The 23,640-nt window shown below is 36.9% G+C and overlaps 1 protein-coding gene across 3 annotated transcripts in view; it reads left to right on the top strand.

Annotated features, from left to right (window-relative positions):
* The first annotated feature begins 4,219 nt into the window (after positions 1 to 4,219).
* The window catches only part of LOC135138064 (rho GTPase-activating protein 100F), a 75,967-nt gene continuing 56,546 nt past the window's right edge, over positions 4,220 to 23,640 (top strand). For all 3 annotated transcript variants that reach the window (XM_064067916.1, XM_064067923.1, XM_064067939.1), the window contains exons 1-2: positions 4,220 to 4,690; positions 10,188 to 10,296. In XM_064067916.1, coding sequence (XP_063923986.1) covers positions 10,213 to 10,296 — 84 coding nt within the window. In that variant the 5' untranslated portion in view covers positions 4,220 to 4,690; positions 10,188 to 10,212. The remainder of the gene's footprint in view (positions 4,691 to 10,187; positions 10,297 to 23,640) is intronic.

Raw genomic sequence — 23,640 nt, forward strand, 5'->3', positions numbered from 1 at the left:
TCAAAGAACCTCTAGAAATTTAGAAGAATTTAGAAAAATCTGGAAGATTCTGGAAGAATATGAAAGAGTCTGCAGGCACCTGAAAGGATCTGTAAGTATCTGAAAGAATCTGGAAGAATTTGAAGTAATTTGAGCGAATCTGAGAGAATCTGAATAGAACTGAAAAATTTGAATGAATCATGAGAGCTCCTCATGGTGACTTAGAAAAAGTCTGAAAAAGTTTGAAAGAATCTGAGAGATTTTGGGAGAATCTGGAAGAATATGGGGGAATCTGGAAGAATCTGGGAGAAACTGAGCGAATCTCTGAAAGAATCTGGTGTATTTTGAGAGATTCGAAAAGAATCTGAAGGAATCTGAAAAAATCTGAGCGGATCTGCGAGAATCTCAGAGATTCTGACCAATTCGGAAAGAATCTGAAGGAATCTGGGAGAATCTGACAGAATCTGAAAAAATTTGAAAGAATCTGAAAGAACCTGAGAAAATTTGGAAGAATCGGAGAGAATCTGAAAGGATTTGAGAGAATCTGTGAAAATCTGAGAGAATGTGAGAGAATTGGAAATAATTTAAGAGGTTATAAGAGATTAGGACAGAATTTGAAGAAATCTGAGACAATGTGAGTCGATCTGAGAGAATTTGAAAGAATCTGAACGAAACTGAAAGAATCTAAAAAAAATCACAGAGAACCTAAGAAAATATGAAAGGATCTAGGAGAATCTGAGAAAATCTGAGAGAAACTGAGAGAATCTGACAGAATCTAGAAAAATCTGGAAGATTCTGGAAGGATTCGGAAGAGTCTGCAGACATTTGAAAGGATCTATCAGTGTCTGAAAGAATCGGAAAAAATCTGAGAGAATCTGAAAGAATTTGAAAGAATGTGAGAGAATCTGAATAAAACTGAGAAATTTGAATGAATCATGAGGGCTCCTTAAAAAAGTCTGAAAAAAGTTTGAAAGAATCTGAGAGAATCTGGAAACATATGGGGGAATCCGGGAGAATCTGGGAGAAATTGAGCGAATTTGACACAATCCGAGGGAATCTGAGAGAATCTGGAAGAATCTGAAAGAATCTGAGAGAATTTGAGAGACTCTGGGAAAATGTGAGAGAATCTGAAAGAATCTAAAGAAATCTGAAAAAATATGAGAGTCTGAGGAGATCTGAGAAGATTCTGACCGATTCGGAAATAATCTGAAGGAATCTAGATAATCTGAATGAATCTGTGAGAATCTGAGAGAATCTGAAAGAATTTGAGAGAATCTGAACAGAACTGAAAAAATTGAATGAATTATGAGGGCTCCTCATGGTGTCTTAGAAAAAGTCTGAAAAAGTTTGAAAGAATCTGAGAGAATCTGGGAAAATCTGGGAGAAATTGAGCGAATTTGGGAGAAACTGAGCGAATCTGAGAGAAGATGAAAGGATCGGAAGAAATCTGAAAACATCTGAGACAATCTGAGCGAATCTGAGAGAATCTGAGAGATTTTGACAGATTCGGAAATAATCTGAAGGAATCTAGATAATCTGAAAGAATTTGCAAAAGCCTGAGGGAATTTGGGAGAATCTGAGAGAATCTGAAAAAATCTTAAAAAATCTGAACCTGAAAGAATTTGTAAGAATCTGAAAGAACCTGACAGAATCTGGGAGAATCTGAGAGAATCTGAGAGAAACTGAACGAATCTGAGAGAATCTGGGAGAATGTGGGGAAATCAAGAATAATCTGGGAGAAATTGAGCGATTCTGAGACAATCTGAGAGCATCTGAGAAAATCTGGAAAAATCTGAAAGAATCTCAGAGAATTTCAGAGAATCTGAGGGACTCTGGGAGAATCTCAGAGAATCTGAAAGAATCTGACAGATTCGAAAAGAATCTGAAGAAATCTGAAACAATCTGAGGGGAACTGAGAGAATCTGAGAGAGAATCTCAGAGATTCTGACCGTTTCGGAAAAAATCTGAAGGAACCTAGATAATCTGAGAGAATCTGAAAGAATCTGAGAGAATCTGAAAGAATTTGAGACAATCTGAATAGAACTGAAAAAATTGAATGATTCACGAGGACTCCTTATGGTATCTTAGAAAAAGTCTGAAATAGTTTGAAAGAATCTGAGAGAACATGAGAGAATCTGGGAGAATATGGGGGATCCGGGAGAATCTGGGAGAAACTGAGCGAATCTGAAAGAATCTGAAGGAATTTGGATAATCTGAAAGAATCTGAAAAAATCTGAGCGAATCTGAAAGAATTTGAAAGAATCTGATAGAATCTGAGAGAATTTGAGAGGATCTGAGAGACTCTGGGAGTATCTGAGAGAATCTGAAAGATTCTGATAGATTCTGAAAGAATATGAAAGAATCTGAGAGAAACTGAAAGAATTTGAGAGAATCTGAAAGAATTCGAGAGAACCTGAATAGAACTGAAAAAATTGAATGAATCATGAGGGCTCCTTATGGTGTCTTAGAAAAAGTCTGAAAAAGTTTGAAAGAATCGGAGAGAATATGGGAGAATATAGGGAATCCGAGAAAATCTGGGCGAAACTGATCGATTCTGAGAGAAACTGAGCAAATCTGAGAGAATCTGAAAGAATCTGAAGGAGTTTGAAAAAATCTGAGACAATCTGAGAGAATCTCAGAGATTCTGACCGATTCGGAAGGAATCTAGATAATCTGAAAGAATTTGAGAAAATCTGAGGGAATCTGGAAGAATTTGAAAAAATCTGAAAGAATCTGAATCTGAAAGAATTTGAAAGAATCTGAAAGAATCTGAGAAAATTTGGGGGAATCTGAGAGGATCTGAGAAAACCTGAGCGAATCTGAGAGAATCTGAAAGAATCAGAAATAATCTGAGAGAACTTGAAGGAATTTGAGAGAATATGAGAGAAATTGGGAGATTCGGACAGAATCTAAGAGATTTGGAAAGAATCTGAGCGAAAATCTGAAGAAATCTAAGAGAATCTGAGGAAACCTATGAGTATCTGTGGAGAGTCTGAGACTATCTCGAAGAACCTCTAGGAATCTAGAAAAATCTAGAAAAATCTGAACGATCCTGGACGAAGATCGAAGAGTCTGCAAGCACCTGAAAGAATCTGTAAGAATCTGAAATAATCTGAATAGAACTGAAAAATTTGAGAGAATCTGAGGGAATCTGAAAGATTCGTACAGAATCTGAAAACATTGATTGTTCAGTATTTGGCGGACTCTATTATAACAGAATGTTTGTCGGTAAGAAAATAATTCTTTCAGTATGTTTTTTGCATTCTAGAAGTTCCGACTTTTATTTTATATGAATTTTTTCTCTAAGGGAAATTCGACTGGTATTATGCTAATGTATGACAACTTCTTAACAATTAATTGTTTGATGAAAAATTTTTATTCAACTTTCAAAGATGGCTGGTGTTGAGAAAGTGTTGAAGTTGACAGATAAGCCCATTTTAAAATGCTGTTGCAATGTACTTTCATGTATTTTCGGTGAATTTGATTTAAATTTTGGACTTTGTGCACTTTTTTTCGGAGTAAATTAATTCCTGCGTAAAAGCAGAGTCTGCCAAATGGTGAACACTGAAGTTCTGACCTGACCTGACCTGACCTGACCTGACGTGACTTGACTTGACTTGACTTGACCTGACCTGACCTGACCTGACGTCTCTATTGTCCCAAATAAATTTTTTCAAACATTTCTGTGAACAAATAAAAACCAAAAAGTACATCCTTAAAACAGTTTCATTTTGTGCAACAAAAATGAATAATAATTTCTTTTTTTACCCACAAAAGTTTCATACCGAGCTATCAATTTATTATCGCCATAATCCTAAACGCTTTATTGGTGGCTTCCGATAGATAGAAAATCAATGTTCACTATTTGATCGACTCTACTTTAATAAAATTTCAGTAAATAAAATAACTCCAATTGTAGTGTGAAAGTTTCAGTGATAAAAACGATTCAATGTTGAGGTTGCAGGATTGTCCCGCCCCTGTAAATAATAATTCTCGTGTTAAGTCGTCGGCGTTCATAATTTTATCAACTTCCTCTCGTTGCTCCAACCGAAGATAACCCCACGACGACGTCCCTGTCGAAATCCGGTCGCAGGCTCGTGTTTTTTTCGGCGATCCTGATGTAAAATCGCGCATCAGGATAATTTAACGGGAGCTTTCGCGCGCGTCCGGGAGCTTTCGGCAAAGCTCGAGTAGGGAGGGGGCCGTAGTATACTAGCCGTCGGGGCTGCTCTAAATTTAAATCAAGCCGTTTTAAACGCATTTCACTTAATTATTAACTAATTAGCAGTTGATTAGATCGTCATAAGTGTTAGTTTGCTTCGTTAAACCGTCCAAGATCGCAAGAGTCGATAATTCACGTTAATTTAAGCTGTTTTGCGGTTTTCAAGCGCGCGTCGACATTTTTCCTGCTATTTTCCGAGCACAGCACAGAGAAAATGCTGCCGTGGCGAACTTGCCGATGCAGAGCTTTCGATTTTGTGTTTTGTTGAAGTGAAGTGACGTGGATCGTGCGGAATTTTTGTTCGATGATGATAAAGTAGGACCCAGAGTGGAAATATTGATTAAGGTTCTCCAACACTAGCACTTGAAGCCCGTTCGGTCCTACGCGAATAAATCATCTCGGACGAAATGCGATCCATTTTGCTCATCACGAGGCACAGGAAGGTCTTAAACAAGAAATTCGAAAATAGGTGATCATGCTTTCATACAGGTAATTGCTTAGAACGTAGCACCCGCAACGTCCCCTCCGAAAGCTTGCCGCTGGTACCTAATCTAAAAACATTTTTATCGAGCTTTGCCAGCTCCAGCAGTGACACATTTCCGATACGAAATATCAGACACGAGGCTTAGTGTCCGACTCCGGACCATAAAACCCCGAAATGAGAAATGGACAACTACATAAATCAGAGCTTTCAATTTGATTTCGTCGTAAAACCACAAAGACGACAACTGCATTTTCGCCTATCGATTTTTGAAAAAATTTCCAAAATGCATTTTGTATTTTTAGAATTGGTGACCCACTTCCGGCCATAAAGCGGATAAAATATGAAAACGTCGTAATGTATCGGTTTTTGGCCCATCGGTGATTCTAACATTGCTTTCGCTCAAATGCGCGTGTCTCGTAAATTGCTTAATCAAATACGATGAGAATTGATAAAATATTAAGCAAACAAGGAGCCTTTGGGGAGTGAAAGTTTCTTTAAACGGTAAAAGTCAGCTGGGAGAATTTTATTGAAAAAATAAGAGGCATTCCTTTGACGAGAATCTTTAAGCTTGATGAGAACTTATTACTCTCCGCTTGGTTTATTCCGAAAATCTTTAGCGGCATCGTAATTTTGTGACGGCCGCTTTTAACATCATTGCTTTTATAACTTTTCTTTAAAATTTATAAAAACTGATGCGCCAATGTCTTTAAGTTGTTGCTGACATGAAATTTTAGTGGAGGAACCGGCTGGAATTTTATGGTGGGTTAAAGGTATTTTACGACATCCTAAAAAAAGGTTGTCATTTAAAACGTCATTCTCTTGTTACTTTACTTTCAAGATATTCTACTTTCATATAATTTACAGGGGGTTTGTACGCATATTTCGCCGACTTTGTTCGCTGGAATTTAGAACAGAACGCAGACATTTATTTTTAAAAACAGGAATCTTCAGATTATCGACTTTTCATAAGTCTTGGCACGGTTCCTTCAACATTCAAATGAAACGTCAAAATCGAAAACCGGCGACACAGATCTTGGAAAAGCGTTCAATAGCGACGGTTTTTTCGCTCAGTGGGTGATAAAGCTTCTAACGGTCGCGGTGTTTATCAATTTGATTTTTTCGTCAATCGATGCTAAATACCACGTCGGTCAACTTCCATTAATTTTAATCGAGACTTGTGTACAGGAAACATTACCGAAGTTATTGTTTCCTTAGCAAATAATCCCCGATTAAAGTCATTACGTGGTTATTAATAATTTTGTTAAATAAATTTTTGAGGCGAAGTTTAATCCGTCCGTAAATTAAGGTCGCAGTTCGCCCCAAAGCCGTGTTTTCCCGCTGAATAGAAACAATAATTTACAATTAACAAATTGTGTTGAATTTCCTTAATAATGGTATTAGATTTGGGCCATAATTCCGCGAGGTTACATGCAAGATCCTCGCAGGCTTGCAGCTTCATTATTATTACAGTAATTAGTTTCCACAATGAACATGTAGAAATTATTACGGCCGTACACAATATGAAACCTGAAATGAAAATAAAACGACAGCTCTGCGCTTAGTGGTGGAATTAATGGAATTAATTTCTTATAAAGCTTTGAAATGAAAGGTATTTTTAGTCGTTTCTGGCTGAGTTTGAAGCTTCGCTCAACGTACCTGTAATTCGCCTAACTTTGTAAAATGATGCAGCGTTTTCGAGTGAACACATATTTTATTAACATTTTTAAGTAATTGCTTTTTGCCCCAATTTAAGGGGTTACAGTTTGAACGACTCGCATAAAAACTCGAAAACTCTAAAACGAATATTATTCTTGCTTTTATTTCCCGTTTCCTGATGAAGTTAGTTCCCAGTTCCCTTTGTTATCCAAGACAAAACTGATTTATTATTAAAATTGAATTGTATCTTCGCCGCATTTTTTGTTTTCATTGGTATCACCATCGTGAATAAATTATCCGAACGAAATAAATCGCATTTTTTGCGTCGTTTTAAATTTAAATTGAATCTGTGCTAAACAAAAACGGTGTTTCTTTAACAACGCCAACTCACACAACAATCCTTGGAGAAAAGTTTGTTGTAAATAACAAAGTTCGACTCGAACACCCTTTACACATTACCCATTCAATATTTGCACTGAACAGAACAACATAACTTGGGCTTAAAGTTTAAACAAAACTTTTTAAGATAGAGAGTTGGTAACTTGTTACTTGATGTTAGGCAAGTTAAATAAGCGGTTTCGCTTTGATGGAACGAGGTAACAGAGCGAGGAGGTGCCAAATACCCAGTTTTTAATGTTTGCTCAAGTTGCTGTTTAAACTTAAATCCACTGAGGTAATTTGATAGCTTCTTTAACAAAACGTCCATTAAAGAGTCGACTTCATTAACCCTAAATAAACTCCACATGTACTCTTTCGGCGTAATTGATAAGACACCCTGTACATCCTCTCATCTGTATTCAGAATCGGTAATCTCATTTTGATATTATGCGCACTTCAGCATCAACATAAAGTTTTGTAATTTATGTTCATTGTTGACGTTATTTATGCATTGTTTATTATTCCGTTGAAGCTATTATAAATTTGTTCGTAGTTTGAACCAAAACATGGATTATTATTTTCGAAGCACCAAAATTATTTACACACCTGTGTTAATTAAGCGCTGGATAACGATAGTGAACAATTTTTCTTAGAACAATCTGCCATAAGAGAGTCATAGTTACTCCCATTTGTCCTTGTTGGCACTACCAATTAGATCGTTGGTTTTTCTTGAGTGGCCCCATCATAGCGCATTTGCCATAATCGAGTCATAGTTACTCCTAGCCGTACGACATACGGCCAGGAGTAACTATGACTCTTGTGCGTTAATTTGTCTCCTTTTTGCGAAGTAAATCATTAAACCCGGAACGAAATTTTGTTTGTACAAATTAGTAAGTATAAGTAAAATCCTCATTTCTTACTATTCATCCGGTGCACAATTCTCCCGAAAAACCAGCATTCATTGAAATTTAAAGAAAACTCTTTATAAAGGCTTTTTATCTTATTACATCCCTCTTTTATCCGTTTTAAAGGACTCATCTACCTGCTTTTTTCGTTCGTCACAGAATCGAGTGGGGTATTTTTTCGCGTAAAAGCACAGCTTTAATTCTTCCATAAAAATCAAATAAATCATCCTACGCGTTTGTAGAAATGTCGTTGGTCACTGGCCGGCTATTTCAGTAAAAATGCCAGAGTCAATAACGTCAACACCCACCGTTTTGCACCCTACAATTACGATTTATAAGTGTAAAGCTTGGCATCGTTTTCGATTTCGTTTCTTGTTATTTCTCGTTTCGAGGTTCGGGTCAATTATTAAAGATCAAAGAACGTCTATGATCACATTTCCATGGAAATATCGTATAGGTGCTTTTATTTGTAATAGGAAACGAACTTTTTCCCTTATTCCAATTTATCCCGAGCGGACCAAATAAAGTCGGAAAAATCCGTGTGGAGGATCTGGGCGCGCTTGTTTTTCTCTTCAATTAGGACGAATGATAACTTATTTACGTTTCAAACCAAAGCAGGAAAAATCTACAATATGGTGTTTATAAATCGTTAGAATGACGATAATACCTGACACTTTGTGTTGCCTGAAATGGATGTGTGCTATTATCCTAAAAGCTTTTCATTTGGGTATGTTTACACGACTGCAGACACCATTATAGTTGAAAAAATACGATTTAAAGAAAGGTATCGTATCATTATGCGCGATCGATATTAATTTTAGGCCGCATTATTCCGGCTATAGACTTTATTCACCCTTTTTAATAATTTTTTACGCCCGTAGTAATACGACTTTTAACTTGATGCATAATTAAGCCCCAAATTGATTAATGATGCAAGTTTAATTTAAATCTAAAATTAGGATACCTAACTTTACTGTTTTAATTATTGAGAGTTCACACTGGCCGTTTACTAAACAAAAACGGAACTTCATCATTCATATTTCAAATGTCAAAATGGTTCCGTTTTCCGTTCATAAGTTTATTATTAGTCGCCCCACCGAAACCCATTTTATTAATCTTGCACGGACATAGGCCGATAAAGTTAATGAAATTTAAACCAATTAAGATATTTAAATTGTATTTAATGGACGGCACGTCACGTGATACGATATTTCATTTGTTGCAACGTTTGTTGTGTTATTTTTTCATTATAAACACATTCGTTAACGTCAACTATTATTACATTTTTTCCAGTGTTCTTACGCACACCCGCAACACCCAAAAATTGATTTAAATCGTTTCTGTGTTGTAATTTTTTGCGATTTTATCAGCCACAACCAATTCCATCCACCGTTATAATGTCCTTATTCGTCGGATAAAATGATTTTTAAAACTATAATAATGCGTTTCGCTTGCAATTTCCAGCTAATGGACAAGCATGGCAGTTAGTCACGCCATCGATCGCGAACTTAGAATCCCGAATTGTGAAAATGTACACGGTTTCACAGCTACGAGAATCTAATTCGAGACCAAATTGGACAGATAATTGCAAATTTTAATCATGACCTGCTGCACTATCAAAAATTCAACAAAGGAAATTTATGTTCAAAGAAATTACTGAAAAGGACACACGCCTGTGCGAACCTTTTTTGTCGGGGCGTCACAAGGGAAATCATCAAAATAATGTTAAATTGTCGTTTAATCCCGACGACATCAAAAGAAAGATAATTAAAAATCCTTACAGACGGCCGGAATAAAACGATAATTTCTCGTTAAAGCGACATTCAGTCGACTCTTGTTATTTGTTTAAAATTTGATTTGAAATAAGTGCCGTAAGTGAGTCATAGTTACTCCCAACCGGTTTTTCATGCTTTTGGTACTCTTTTATTTTTCGATTGATGGCTAAAAGAAGTATTACACAGCGTAGCGCATGCGCCAGTAGCTAATCATAGTTACTCCTGGCCGTACAGTAACGACGGGGAGTAACTATGACTCACTATAGATAGAATTGTAAACAACTTAGCTGAATAGTTTATTTAGTAGATTTGAAAAGAACCATTTACGCACGCTCATAGCATACGAAAATGCAGACCTAAAACCTAATAGTCAAACTACACAAACGCATCAATTCTTGTCAGCTATCGCACCCCTCGTCTGAAAAATTTGACATTCCCCTAAACATATTTCAGAGCAGCGGAGCTCCTCCTCAAAGCGCGTCGACATACGTGTAAAGTCCTTTTGATGACGTTTTACGCGGAGCAAATTGGCCGCATCTCAATGCACGAACGCCTCCAAAAAAGAAATGAAACTTCCCAATGGTGCGTACATACACAGATCAATACCGTATAATAATGCAGCGTGATAGCCGAAATGAAATTTGAATTGATTGCGTCGAGCTATATCAAACAGGTGTTTTTAAAAAATGGCTTTAATCTGGAATTCGCGGCCATCATCAATCATTGTGATTGTACAGCGGCCGGCATGCGTCCTTTGTATAATAATGGATATGGTTGTTATTTTTCAGGACGACATCCCAGAGCTAATCTGGTATGCAGTGGCGGAAATTGGCGCGCTCGAAGATCACATCCGGTCGTTCGCGCACGCGCAATATGCTCTGCTGTGGTCGCAGGAAGGTGAGTGTTATGTAATATTGTATGTTCGTTAAATAAGATGAATCATGTAGATCATACACGTACTTACTTAAGTGTCTTATTTATGAAGAATATGATAATATTATATAATATGCCGGTTGCCAGACGTAATCTTGAATATTAATAAAACGTGTTTGTATTCCCTACGGAAAGCGAATGACGTCATCGCTATAAACTGTTCAATTTGCCCGAAATTCTGCGAGCACAGTAATACCATTTTTAGTGTTACATTGTACATATACAAAGTTGACTACATTAAAAAGTACTACGTAGAGGCGAGGAAACTGTGTAAATAAATAACTCTTCGGATTTTTATGCGTAGGTGGTGGCACAGGCAAGGAGAAAAGTTTCACACAATTCACTTCAAAATTTTATTATTATTTTTGGGGACAAATGTAAAAGAAAACTTTACGAATGGTGACCAACTCTCAAGAGCTTATCCCCTGGACAAAATTTGTAAACTGATTGTAAGATTTTAATATTCTTTCTAACCAGGATTCAACGGGCTTTCATTACAACTTTTCCCTTAGAGGGTTCGTTCACATTCTTGTTTATTACCTCCCCTAAAAAATGGAAAATTGACTTACTTCTGCTACCGTTTTATCGTTGTGACCTCGGAACAACAGTTTAATTAAATTTCATCATTTCTCGAAATTTCTTTTTAAATTCGAGTGGAAAGCTACAAAAATATGTTCGAAAATAATTTGGAAATGTATTCTTTCATTTGTAATCCAAGAATTTAATTATTCGAATACTCAGCATTAGTGAAAAGGGGTGGAGTTATTTGCACGTAAAGCACTTGCATGTATTTACCAGAAAAGATTTAATTTAGCTGCATACCTATCTCTTGTATATACGATATTGTAAGGATTTGGATAGCTTACTCGGATGCGGCGATGTAATTGGAAACTGTAGAAGAAATAAAGTTAATATATTCCGTTGCGAACATTCATTAAATGCCGCAAAAATTTCTGGTTGTAATGATAATAAAAATAGTGGCATTAATGACAAAGATACGATTTTATGAAACATTATTATATTTTTAATCTCCAGGTCGCAGTAGAATGTTTCCGGAAATCTAATATTAAACCGCAATACAGGATTTTAATTTTATATATTAACTCCGTTACATAATTCACTGATTCCTTATGAAAAAGCACATTTTCTTCAAAGATTTCGATGGATATGGGAAATACTTTTTCAAATAATCGAGCAAAACGGGAACATATCTTCTCATATTAATTATATAGGGAGCTGTGAAATTTACAAATGCTGCAGATTTGCCACTTCTTAGTAATGGTAGCGATTTTTAAGTTTTAGAACAATTTTGACAATTGTTCTTTCGTTACCACAGTTTAAAAGAGGCGGAACAAATCAGTGCCTACTTGGATCGTTTATAAATCTCGTGTATATCACTAATGAAAAAAAAAAGATTTTTTCCTTTTCTCATTCGCTTGTTCTCTGTCTTAAATAGCAAAAAGTGTATAGATATAGAGTACACACAGTACAGATCTATGGCTCTGTAGCGCTTTGGGTTTCTGGCACTCTGGCTCTCTGACTTCCTGGTTTTCTAGCGCTCTGGTCCTTTAACTAATAACCCAGAGGACCATACATATGGCCCTCTGGATTCCCGATTCTCTGATTCTGTGGCATCTAGATCTGACTGTGTGGCGCTCTGGTTCTCTGGGTTTCTCTGGAGTTCTGGCTATATGGTTCTCTGGCGCTGAGTTTCTGGCACTATGGTTTTCAGCGCTCTGGCAATTTGGTGTTACACAGTTCGCTTTGGTTCTGTAGCACTCTGGCTCTTTAGCTCTCTGGCGCTCGGGTTCTCTGGCTCCCTGTTGTATGATTGTCTGGTTTTTTGATTCATCGACTTTCTGATGCTCTGGATCTGTGGTTTTCAAGCGCTCTACATTTCTGGCATTCTCTATGTGTTTTTGCCATTCTGATTCTCTGGCTTCCTGGTTTTCTAGCACTCTAGTTGTCTGACTGGATGGCCCCCTGGATTTCTGACTCTTTGACTCTCTGATGCTCTGGCTCTACAGACCAATGGCTCTCTAGGGATCTGGATTTCTCTGAGTCCGGTTATTTGACCCTCTATATCTATCTGTAGTTCTGATGACGTAATCGACTTTCCAAAAGGGATAAATGAATAATTTTAGCAAATCTTCTGTAATCTCTAAAGATGTGTTAACATTTTACCGCAGTTTCTAAGACGTTTATCAAAAATCACTCTTATCTTAGCAGGTACTTGCCCCGCCCACCCGCCCTCTATTTTCTTAGAGGTACCTCATTTGCTAAAATCAGTCTTAATTTAAGGTACTAGCCCCGCCCACTCTAGAGATCAATGGCTCTCTAGAGATCAATGGCTCTCTAGAGATCTGTCTTTCTCTGAGTCCGGTTGTTTGGCGCTCTGACTTTCTGTCTCCCTGGTACTCTGCGCCTCTATATCTCTGGAGTTCTGACTATATGTCTGATTCTTTGATTTTCCCTCGCTCTGTCTCTCTCTTTTTGTCGCTCTCTGGCTACTCTTTTACTTTCTGCTCTGTTGTTCTCTTACTATTCTGCTATTTTTTGGACTCTTGTTTTCTTACTCTCCTGTTCACTTGTTAGTCTCTTGCCTTTTGCTGCTATTCCCTTATCCTGTTGTTTATTGCTCTTTTGGTTTCTTACTCTCTTGCTGCTGTCTTGCTCTCTTGCTTGTCTCTTATCCTCTTGTTACTCTTTCGTTTTCTAGCTCTCCTTTTGGTATATTCTTGTTCTCTTACTCCCTTGCTATACTCTTGTTTTCTTGTTCTCCTACTCTCTTGCTGTTCTATTTCTTTCTGCTCTACCGTTTTCTTGCATTCTTATTCTATTACACACTTGCCGCTCTCTTGTGTTCTTGCTGCTCCCTTGATTTCTTGCTGCTCTCATGTTTTTTTGCTCTCCTGCCTTCTTGTTCTCTTCCTGCTCCACTGTTCTCTTGGTGCTCTGCCGTTTTCTTGTTCTCTTGCTCTTTTGCTTGTCTTTTGCTACTCTCTTGTTGCCTTGCTATTCTTCTGTTTTCTTGCTCTCCTGACGTATCATTCTTTTCCTACTTCACTGTCTCTTGCTCTTTTGCTACTATCTCATTCTCTTTGTCTTCTCTTGGTATTCTCTTGTTATCTTACTTTTTTCTGTAGTTCTGCTCTATTGTTCTTCTACTCTCTTGCTTTCTTGCTGTTCTCTTGTTTTCTTGCTCCCTTGCTCTATTATTTTCTTCTTACTTCACTGTCTGTTGTTCTTTTGCTGCTGTTATGCTTGTCTTTACTACCTTCTTGTTTTCTTATTCTATTGTTCTCTTGCTCTTTTGCTACTATCTCATTCTCTTGCCCTTCTTTTGGTATTCTTGTGTTCTCTTACTCTTTTGCTGTAGTCTAGCTCTCTTGTTTTCTTGCTCTCCTGCTTTATTGTTTCCTTCCTGCTCCACTGACTCTTACTTTTTTGCTCTTTTACCGTTCTCTTGTTCTCTTGTTCCTTTGCTGCTCTTTTGCTTGTCTTTTGCTACTCTCTTGTTTTCTTGTTGCACTCTTGTTTTCTTGCTCCCCTGCTCTAATGTTCTCTTCCTGCTCCATTGTCTCTTGCTTTTTTACTCTTTTACCGTTCTCTTATTTTCTTGCTCTTTTGCTTGTATTTTGCTACTCTCTTGTCGTCTTGCTGTTCTCTTGCTATTTTTTTGTTTTCTTGCTCTCCTGCTCTATTATTCTCTTCCGGCTTCACTGTCTTTTGCTCTTTTACTGCCCTTTCGTTCGCCATTCGCTCTCCTGCCCTCTTGTTCTCATCCTGCTCCACTGTCTCTTGCTCTTTCGGTATTTTGCAGTTTTCTTGTTCTCTTGCTCCTTTGCTGCTCTTTTGCTTGTCTTTTGCTATTCTCTTGGTGTCTTGCTGCTCTCTTGGTATTCTTTTGTTTTATTGCTCTCCTACTCTATTATTCTCTTCCTGCTTTACTACCTCTTGCTCTTTTGCTGCTGTTTTGCTACTATCTCATTCTCCTGCTTTTCTCTTGGTATTCTTTTGTTGTCTTTCTTTCTTAGTTCTGCTCTCTTGTTCTTCTACTCTTTTGCTGCTCACTTGCTTTCTTGTCTTTTCTTGCTCTCCTGCTCTATTGTTTTCTTCCTGCTTCACTTACTCTTCTTCTTTTGTTCTTTTACCATTCTCTTGTCCTCTTTTTCCTTTGCTGCTCTTTTGTTTGTCTTTTGCTACTCTCTGGTTCCCTTATTCAATTGTTCTCTTGCTCTTTTGCTACTATCTCATTCTCTTGCTCTTCTCTTGGTATTCTCTTGTTTTCTTACTATCTTGTTGTAGTCTTGCTCTCTTGTTATTCTACTCTTTTGTTGCTCCCTTGTTTTCTTGCTGCTCTTTTGTTCTGACCTGACCTGCCTTGGCCTAACCTGGCCTGACTTGACTTTACCTGACTTGACCTGACCTGACTTGACCTGACTTGACCTGACCTGACTTGACTTGACCTGACCTGACTTAACTGTTCTACTCTACTATATCTTGCTCCTTTGCTCTCTTGCTGTTATTTTGTCCTCTTTATGTTTGTTGCTCTTTTATTTTCTTACTCTTGTTCTTTTGCTTGACTTTTTCTGTTGTCTTGCTCTCTTGTTCTCCGATTCTCTTACTGTTCCTTTACTTTCTTGTGCTCTATTGTTGTCTATTAGTTGCTCTTCCGTACCCTTGTTCTTTTGCTCTCTTACTGCTCTTTTGCTATTGTCTTGCTCTGTTATTCTATTACTCTCTTGCTCTATTGCTTTCTTGTTGATCTTATGCTTCTTGCTCTATGTATTCTCTCGCTACTGCCTTGTTGTTTTCTTATTCTTTGGTTTTTCCTTTTCGCTTCGTCTCTCCCTGCTTTAATGTCGTCTTGCTTTTTTTGATCTCTTGCTACGCTCTTGTTCTATTACATTTCCGCTATACAGCAACAATATTGCTGTTCTTTCGCTCTCTTGCGGTCTTCTTGCACACTTGTTTTCTTGCATTCTTGCTCTTTTGCTTTCTCTTGTTGCTGAGGTTATCAACAGAAAAAAATTACCTATGGCAATCGTCCAGTTAAATTCGTCGCCCTGTTCTCGCGTGACATCGATCATTATTGAAGCGGTCGATTCAGAAAACAAGTCTTTTCAGCCTGAACAAAAACAACACGTATTTTTGCTAACGGTAATCACGTCATTTCCTCGCAGAAAAAATCTGAAAACGAGCCCCTTCAAGTCTTATCCCCTTCCGAAAATTCGAACGAAACGTAGCAGCCTCTACCACTAGAATCCATTTACGTCGACTGTAGCTATAAATAAATGACCCCATGGCAATGGTATTGAAATTTAGCGGCGCAGCGTTCCAGTGAACCCTTAAAAAGTATGTCATCATATCATTAAATCGCCTCGACACAGGGCCGGCGCTACCGACGGTGCAACACGTGCATTTGCACGGGGCGGCGAATTTTTGAAGGGCGGCGAAATTCGATAATAAAAACTTATTTTTAAAATAACTGCAATCAAACTCAAACAAGAAAAACAATTATAATGCTTATGTGGGAAAAATTTCAACCGTATCATTCCTCCACTAAAATAGACTCATATTTCAGTCGCCAGAGCGATACTTAAAAGAATTAAGCGTGACGCTCTCCTAAACAACCGATTTTGTATATGGTTAATAAACTTGTTTCAAAGCACTTAAATTTATTTATTTTTGTAAGATGATTCGATTCTTGAAGAAAAGTTTCAATTAAAGCTCAGTTTTGTATCGACTTTAGGACATGTTATGTCTTTGCTTCGTATTTTTCGAAATCGCTTGAAACGGTATCGTCTTTCGGATGCTGTGTACCGTAAAAGAAAACTTGCTTGAGAAACTGAGTTAAAAAAACAAAGTGGTTCTCTTGAAGAATGTCTCAATTTCAATTGAACATGAACTAGCCCAAAATTTGGACTATAAAGAACTTGTGCAAGTCTTCTCGGCAATCAAGGTGAGACCTTTCTCAGTTCAATTTTAAGTGTTTGTGTAATGTTTTAAATAAACAAGTTTTCCCCGTGTAAATAGATGTACATATCTATCTAATGATCAATTAACTGTATATACATACCTACCACCTACCACGAATTTATTTGTTGTTGAATTTACACGAGGATATTTAACCAAAAGCTAAGAAACACAAATAAATTGGATGAAACAAAAGTTAGGTGATTTAATAAATTTTGGTTGAAGGTAGCAAAATTAATTATGTAGTAGGTAGTTTATATTGTTAACTTTATTGAGGGGGCGGCAAAAAAAAATTGCACGGGGCGGCAAAATCTCTAGCGCCGGCCCTGCCTCGACACGAACGTGTAAACGGACAAAAAACATAAAAAAAGATCGTTTAGAACGAGGCGATTTCTGGCACGCCGTCTAGGATGTTAAATTAGCAATGAGATTGGATTAAACGTCTCCCGACGTTTTGGAAATTGTTTCTGTGATTGTTTGAGAAACAGTTTCCTTCCTTATCTCCGAACGTCATCCGTTTTTCCAGGCGATCGCGCCGCGGAAGAAACGCTCAACGTGTTATTATTACGTAGCGCGGCGATCGGTCGTCGTTATCGACTGAGTTACGGTTTACGTTTTACTTTAATTACTATCGTGTGTACGAGGCCTCACGTGATGTTGATACATTCATAATGAGTAGAGCGAAGGGGAAAGCGTGAATGACATCGTATCGCATTTTTCATTCTGGTCTACGGGGAGAACTGTGCAATTTGCATCTAGTTGTACTACGAGGGTACGTTCATATTTTAAAAGCGACCCGCGAAGGATAGATTGTTTATGCGAATTTAAATTAGGCGAAATTGAGTTACGGGCAAGGGCCACATGCGACGACAATAACGGGGGCTGGGTTAAGCACCGAAGGAGGAAGGAGAAGGTTTTGAGTCGTTGTTTTTGCTTGTGAAGCTCAAAATACAGTTTTTCAAACAACAAGTTCGAAAAGAATGATAGTGTGTTTAACATTCATGCTGGTTCTAGTCTGTAATGTAGTGAGTAGGGGAAAGGGGTGGGCCAGCAATGTGTGCGTAAACTAAACAAAATTTTAAATTATACAAAAGATAATCCAAACGGGGCGAAATTCAGTTTCCATTCAAGTTTTATACTGAAGCCTAGAGCTGTTATTTGATAAAGAATCTGTGTTATTGTTTGGTTAACCTTTATGTTCTATTTTTGATAAACCAAGTTTATTTTCATGAATTCAAAACGAACTTCGAGAATAATTAGACACTGTAATATTATTAAAGCTCGGGATTATATAAAAAACATGTAAATATGCGCATATATATGCAGAGAAATTTGGCATTATATGCAAAAAAATGCTAAAATATGCAAGAAAAATTACTTTGTTTTTTTACATATTAATATTTTATTTTTATCAGTTCTTACAACACTTTTAACTTAGTTAATATATATTTGGACTTAAACTATACATTTATAAATTAAAACTATGTAACAATGTCGGTGTATTCTTTTATTCTTATTATTTTATGAACTACGTATTTTATTGACTAACTAGTTACTCTCTTGAAAAATATTATTATTAACATTTTTTCTAGATTTTCCATTTTAAATGAATGTCTGCGATCACTTAAAAGAGAGAGGGCGGGTGGGCGGGGCTAGTACCTGCTAATATAAATCTGATTTTGGCAAATGAGATACCTTCTAAGAAAAGAAAGGGTGGGTGGGCGGGGCTAGTATCTGCTAGGATAAAACTGATTTTGGCAAATGAGATATCTCTAAGGAAATAAGGGGGAGGGGTGGGCGGAGCTAGTACTTGCTAAAATCAGTTTTACTTTCGCAGCTATGAGCCCCGCCCATCCACCCTTTTTTTCTTAGAGCGTATGTCATTTGGCAAAATCAGTTTTACTTTAGCAGCTACTAGCCCCACCCATTCACCTTCTCTTTTCTTAGAAAGTATCTCAATTACCAAAATCGGTCTTATTTTAGCAGGCACTGGCCCCGTCCACTCACCCTCTCTTCTCTTAGAGGGTATGTCATTTGGCAAAATCAGTTGCATCTTAGTAGCTACTCGCTAGGATATGAATGATTTGGGCAAATAACATATCCCTTAAGAAAAGAGAGGGTGGGTGGGCGGGGCTAGTACCTTCTAAAATAAGGCCGATTTTGGTAAATGACATACCATCTAAGAAAAGAGAGGGTGGGTGGAGCTAGTTCCTGCTAAGATAAAAGTGATTTTGGCAAATGAGATACCCTGTAAGAAAAGAGAGGGCGGGTGGGCGGGGCTAGTACCTGTTAAGACTGATTTTTGCAAATGCCATATTCTCTAAGAAAATAGAGGGCAGGCTAAGAAATTTAATTAAATTATTATAAAAAAAATAGTCTAAAGAGTTTAAACAGTACTTCCCTCGCTATCGGAATCGTGACGACTGCATGCGTATTATGTCTTTTTTCGTGTTACATTTTTGTAGCGGGGCATTTTAAAATAAATTGAGTATTAATTTTTTTAATTTTGCCATTATTTGGCTTTGACATCTTTGTAATTTTTTTGTGATTGCTATGACTGCTTATTAAAAAAAAAAAAAATTAATTGGACTAAGTCATCTCTGGGGTGTGTAATATATTGCCTTTGCAAAAAATTGTCAGGCGTAAACAGATAAAGGCACACCCTGTATAGTACTTGTAATTTAAGACAAATAGCCATGTTTTCTACAAAGTGGCACAACTGTATGATGGTCCAGACTATTTTATTGCTCTGACTTCCGTTTATTGAATGAAACACTACATTTTTTCGGTTTTTGGATGCTGTAATTCACATTTGGTTAATTATAATTTGTCTAAATTTAGGGGAGCATCCCCCTAGCTAGAGGTTATGAAATATCGAGAAAATTTGAAAGTGATGTGGGAGCTGTCAAGTCCCACAAAATTGTTGTATTTAATTATTTCCCAGTGTCATCCCGAAACTTTCTCTTCGTCCATCTGCATCTCGTAAAACCTATCTTTTGTTCACCCTTCTCATCCTTTCCCAGATTTCAAAATACCTTCCAAAAACCGTTTAGACACAACTGTTTCCACCGCTTTCTACCGACCTTTCTTGTCATTTCAAAATCACAAACTCGAGGATTCTTCCTTCAACCGCCGTACCGACAACATCAAAATAAATAGGCCAAAACGCAAGTGCTGTTTCAATCACTTGATCACCCCACAGTGACAAATTGCCCAATGGATTCCATTACTGTACGTCCTTAGGTTATCCTCGATAAGAAAAACAAGTGTTTATATTTATACATCGGAAGAATGTCATGTAGAAATTAGTTTGATTTGAATGAGTTCGTCCCCTCAAACATCTTAATTTGATGAATAAAAAATATGAATGCTATGATGAATTACAAGTAAAAACTCATTATATTTTGCACATTTTGGGTAGAATTTATTCGGCAAAATGTCGAGCTAACGTCATCAATTTTTTGGGGGAAATAAACAGATTTATTTTGATTAACAATTTACCATGCGTGTAATGACCTTAAAACGTCTGCAAAATTTCAAAGTATTCAGTTTTGCAATTCTTGATTAAAGCAATAAAATAAGTCACCCTGTATATGCAAATCCAGAAAATATGAATGGATTGATAAATCACAACTACAGACTCATCATATTTTGCACATTTAAGATAGGACTTATTTGGCAAAATTTTGAGGTGACGTCATCAATTTTTTGGAGGGGATAAATAAATATATTTTGATTAAAAGTTTATCATGCTTATCATAACTGTAAACCATCTGCAAGATTTCAAATCCGAATGATTTGCAGATTCAAAATTAAATGGCAAAATGTTGTTTCATAATTTTGATTTTTTTCCAAAGATCTGGACCTTTCGGGTAAAAACTCAATTCGGAGTCATAAACTACATGTGTAGGACTATGTTATTTTATACAATTTAAAACCCATTTACTATGTACAATTTTGAAATAACGTCATCACATTAGTGGTGGGGATGATTAGACAAATTTTGGTTAGCGTTTTACCTAACATAAATACAAAATTTCACAATAATCGGTCCAGTACTTTCGGAGATTATCTGTTTAATAAAAATCCGCGACGGCAGACAGACGGACAGACGGACAGACAGACGGAAACGGGAGACCTATTTCTTCGTCCTCTTGGGGTCATGAAAGATCAAGAAAAAGTAAAAGTAGAAAGGCGGCCGACGGACTCGATTACAATACTTCGGGAAGTAAAAAGACACTAGAGACTCCAAAGCACTTTCAAATTCTTGCCGAAAAAGAATACCTAGAACCTCAAAAAAAACGGGGTCTCAAAATTATCTCAAAAACAAGTCAGGTCAGAATTTTCCAAAAATAGAACATCCAACTGTTCCAAAATTCTTTTAAATATGTCATTTGTCAAAGTCGGTCTTGTTTTAGCAGGTACTAGTTCCGTCCACCCGCCCTCTCTTTTTTTAAAGGGTATCTCATTTGCCAAAGTCACTCTTATCATAACAGGTAGTAGTCCCTCCACCCAATCTCTCCTTTATTAGAATTTATGTCATTTGCCAAAATCAGCCTTAACTTAGCAGGTACTAGCCCCGCCCACCCGCCCTCTCTTTTTGACAGGATATCCCATTTGCCAAAATCACTCTTATCTTAGCAGGTACTAGGCCCGCCCACCCACCCTCTCTTGTCTTAGAGGGTATGTTATTTACCAAAATCAGTCTTATTTTAACGAGTACTAGCCCCGCCCACCCGCCCTCTTTTTTTAGAGGGTACCTCCTTTGCCAAAATTACTCTTCTCTAAGCAGTAGAAAGTAAGCCCGAGGTATTCACGCACTAGGTCCAGTGTTGCCAATTTTACTTTTATACAACCACGTTTTTCTCGTAAAAAAATTGTTTTATTATTTTTTTGGGACTCCCAAAACTACCGTACTGAAGAGTTAATCCGTCATTTCCCAGACATCCGGTATAGTGGGGGTTCTAGGCCACTTTGTGGCGGGAAAATTTGACTTCGTGAATCGACTCAAGTTCTAGGCCAGTTCGTTCTGCGTTACTTCGGATTATAGACCACTGTTTTGGCGGGACAATTTGAAATCTGCGCAAATTCACATTCTGGCCCATTTTTGGGGGAGTAAACCAAAATTTCCCGTCAAACAGTAGCGTTGAACTCGAGCATGCATAAAATCAAATGGTTTAGAGTCCAAGCCTGCGCACGAATTCAAATTTTTCCACCATACTGTGGCCTAGAATCCCCACTATATAAGTATTAGCACCACCAATGGAAATCGTGAAGTTATGCAAATAACTCCGGCGATAAATATTTTTAATATTTAGGTTTTAAAATGGAAGAATTTGTCAAAAAAACGTGTTTGTATCTTCGATTTTTAGAGTTTTAATCCGTTACAATATAATTTAATTACGGATCTTAAAGGAGAAATAAACAAAATCATTAAAACTCTAATGTTTTCTAAACGCCTAATTTATCATGTTATAAATATTAAAGCTGTATTGCTTTTGTTACTTATTTCACACCGATACATCTATGTAGGCAACAGTTAATTGAGATGACGTAATCGACTTTCCAAAATGGATAAATGAATAATTTTAGCGAATCTTCTGTAATTTCTAAAGATGGGTTAACATTGTACCGCAGTTTCGAAGACGTTTTACAAAAATCACTCTTATCTTAGGAGGTACCAGTCCCGCCCACCCACCCTCTCTTGTCTTAGAAGGTATGTCATTTGCCAAAATCAGTCTTATATTAACAAGTAGTAGCCCCGCCCACCCGCCCCCTTTTCTTAGAGGGTACCTCATTTGCCAAAATCACTCTTATCTTACCAGGTACTAGCCCCGCCCACCCGCCCTCTCTTTTCTTAGAGAGTATCTCATTTGCCAAGATCAATTTTATCTTAGCAGGTACTACTCCCCCTGGTTGTTATGCTTATTGTCATGAAAAAGATTTCAATGACCATCATTATTAAGAAATCAGAAAGTAAGCCGAAGGTGTGCACGCATTAGGTGCTTGCAGTGTTGCCAATTTTACTTTTATAAAACCACGTTTTTCTCGTAAAAAATTGTTTTATTATTTTTTTGGGACTCCCGAAACCCCCGTACTGAAGAGTTAATCCGCCATTTTCCAGATGTCCGGTATAGTGGGGGTTCTAGGCCATTTTGTGGCGGGAAAATTTGACTTCGTGAGCAGACTCAAGTTCTAGGCCACTTGGTTCTGCGTAAGCTCGGATTATAGGCAACTGTTTTGGAGGGACAATTTGAAATTGGCGCAGATTCACATTCTGGCCCATTTTTTGGGAAGTAAATCAAAATTTCCCGTCAGAAAGTGGCGTAGAACGCGAATTCCAATTTTCCCACCATACAGTGGCCTAGTATCCCCACTATATAACTATTAGCACTACCAATGGAAATCGTGAAGTTAAGTAAATAAGAGTTGCTTCGACTTTGAAGGTCAGAAAACATGATTTTTTATATTTTTTTAAACGGCATCAATTTTTTAGTGGGGAGAAGTATACAGGGTGAGTCACTAAGCGCGCGTTCTTTGATATCTCATAAATTATTAGAAACAGAAAAAAGTCAAATATCAAAATTATTTTTAACTATTCAGGGTGTTCTGTTTAAAAGGTGTAACATAAAATTTAGTTTTTTTAAATAAAACATCCCATAGATTTTTTGATATTTTGATTGATCTCTTAGAATTTACAACCACAGTTTAATTGTGAAATTCCGAAGCGAAGTTAACACGTTATTCCAATTTTCTTAAAATTTTTTAGTAATGGGTTCTCACTAGGGTTATTTTTCAGAACCGATATTTGAAGATTGCAAAGTTTTACAATTTTTTTATAAACACTACGTATATTAAAATTTTTTTGTAAACCCTTCCTGCCAAAAAAACCATGGAAATTGGAAGAATGTGGCAACATCCCATCGGAATTTAAAAAATCCATTTTATGAGAGTATGAAAAATATAAAGGTGTTTCATTTATAACAACTATTTTTTATTGTACAGATAAAGAATGATTACATTTAGTCGAACAAGACGTAAAATGAGGACATTCATTAAGAAATTAAGATAAATATTATTACAGTCTGCATTCTGAAAAGAAGAAAAATTTGTTTTAACTCCAGTGATAAATATTTTTAATATAATTTAATTTTAATCCGTTAGAATATAATTTCATTACGGATCTTAAAGGAGAAATAAACAACATCATTAAAGCTCTAACGTTTTCTAAACGTCTAGTTTGTCATGTTATAAATACTAAGGGTGTATTAATTTTGTTACTTATTTGACACCGATCCATCTATATAGGCAACAGTTAATTAAGATGAC

The sequence above is a fragment of the Zophobas morio genome, unplaced genomic scaffold, assembly GCF_036711695.1.
Source record: "Zophobas morio isolate AGI-343-1 ecotype UQ-CSIRO unplaced genomic scaffold, CSIRO_AGI_Zmor_V1 ptg000004l, whole genome shotgun sequence".
NCBI lineage: Eukaryota > Metazoa > Arthropoda > Insecta > Coleoptera > Tenebrionidae > Zophobas > Zophobas morio.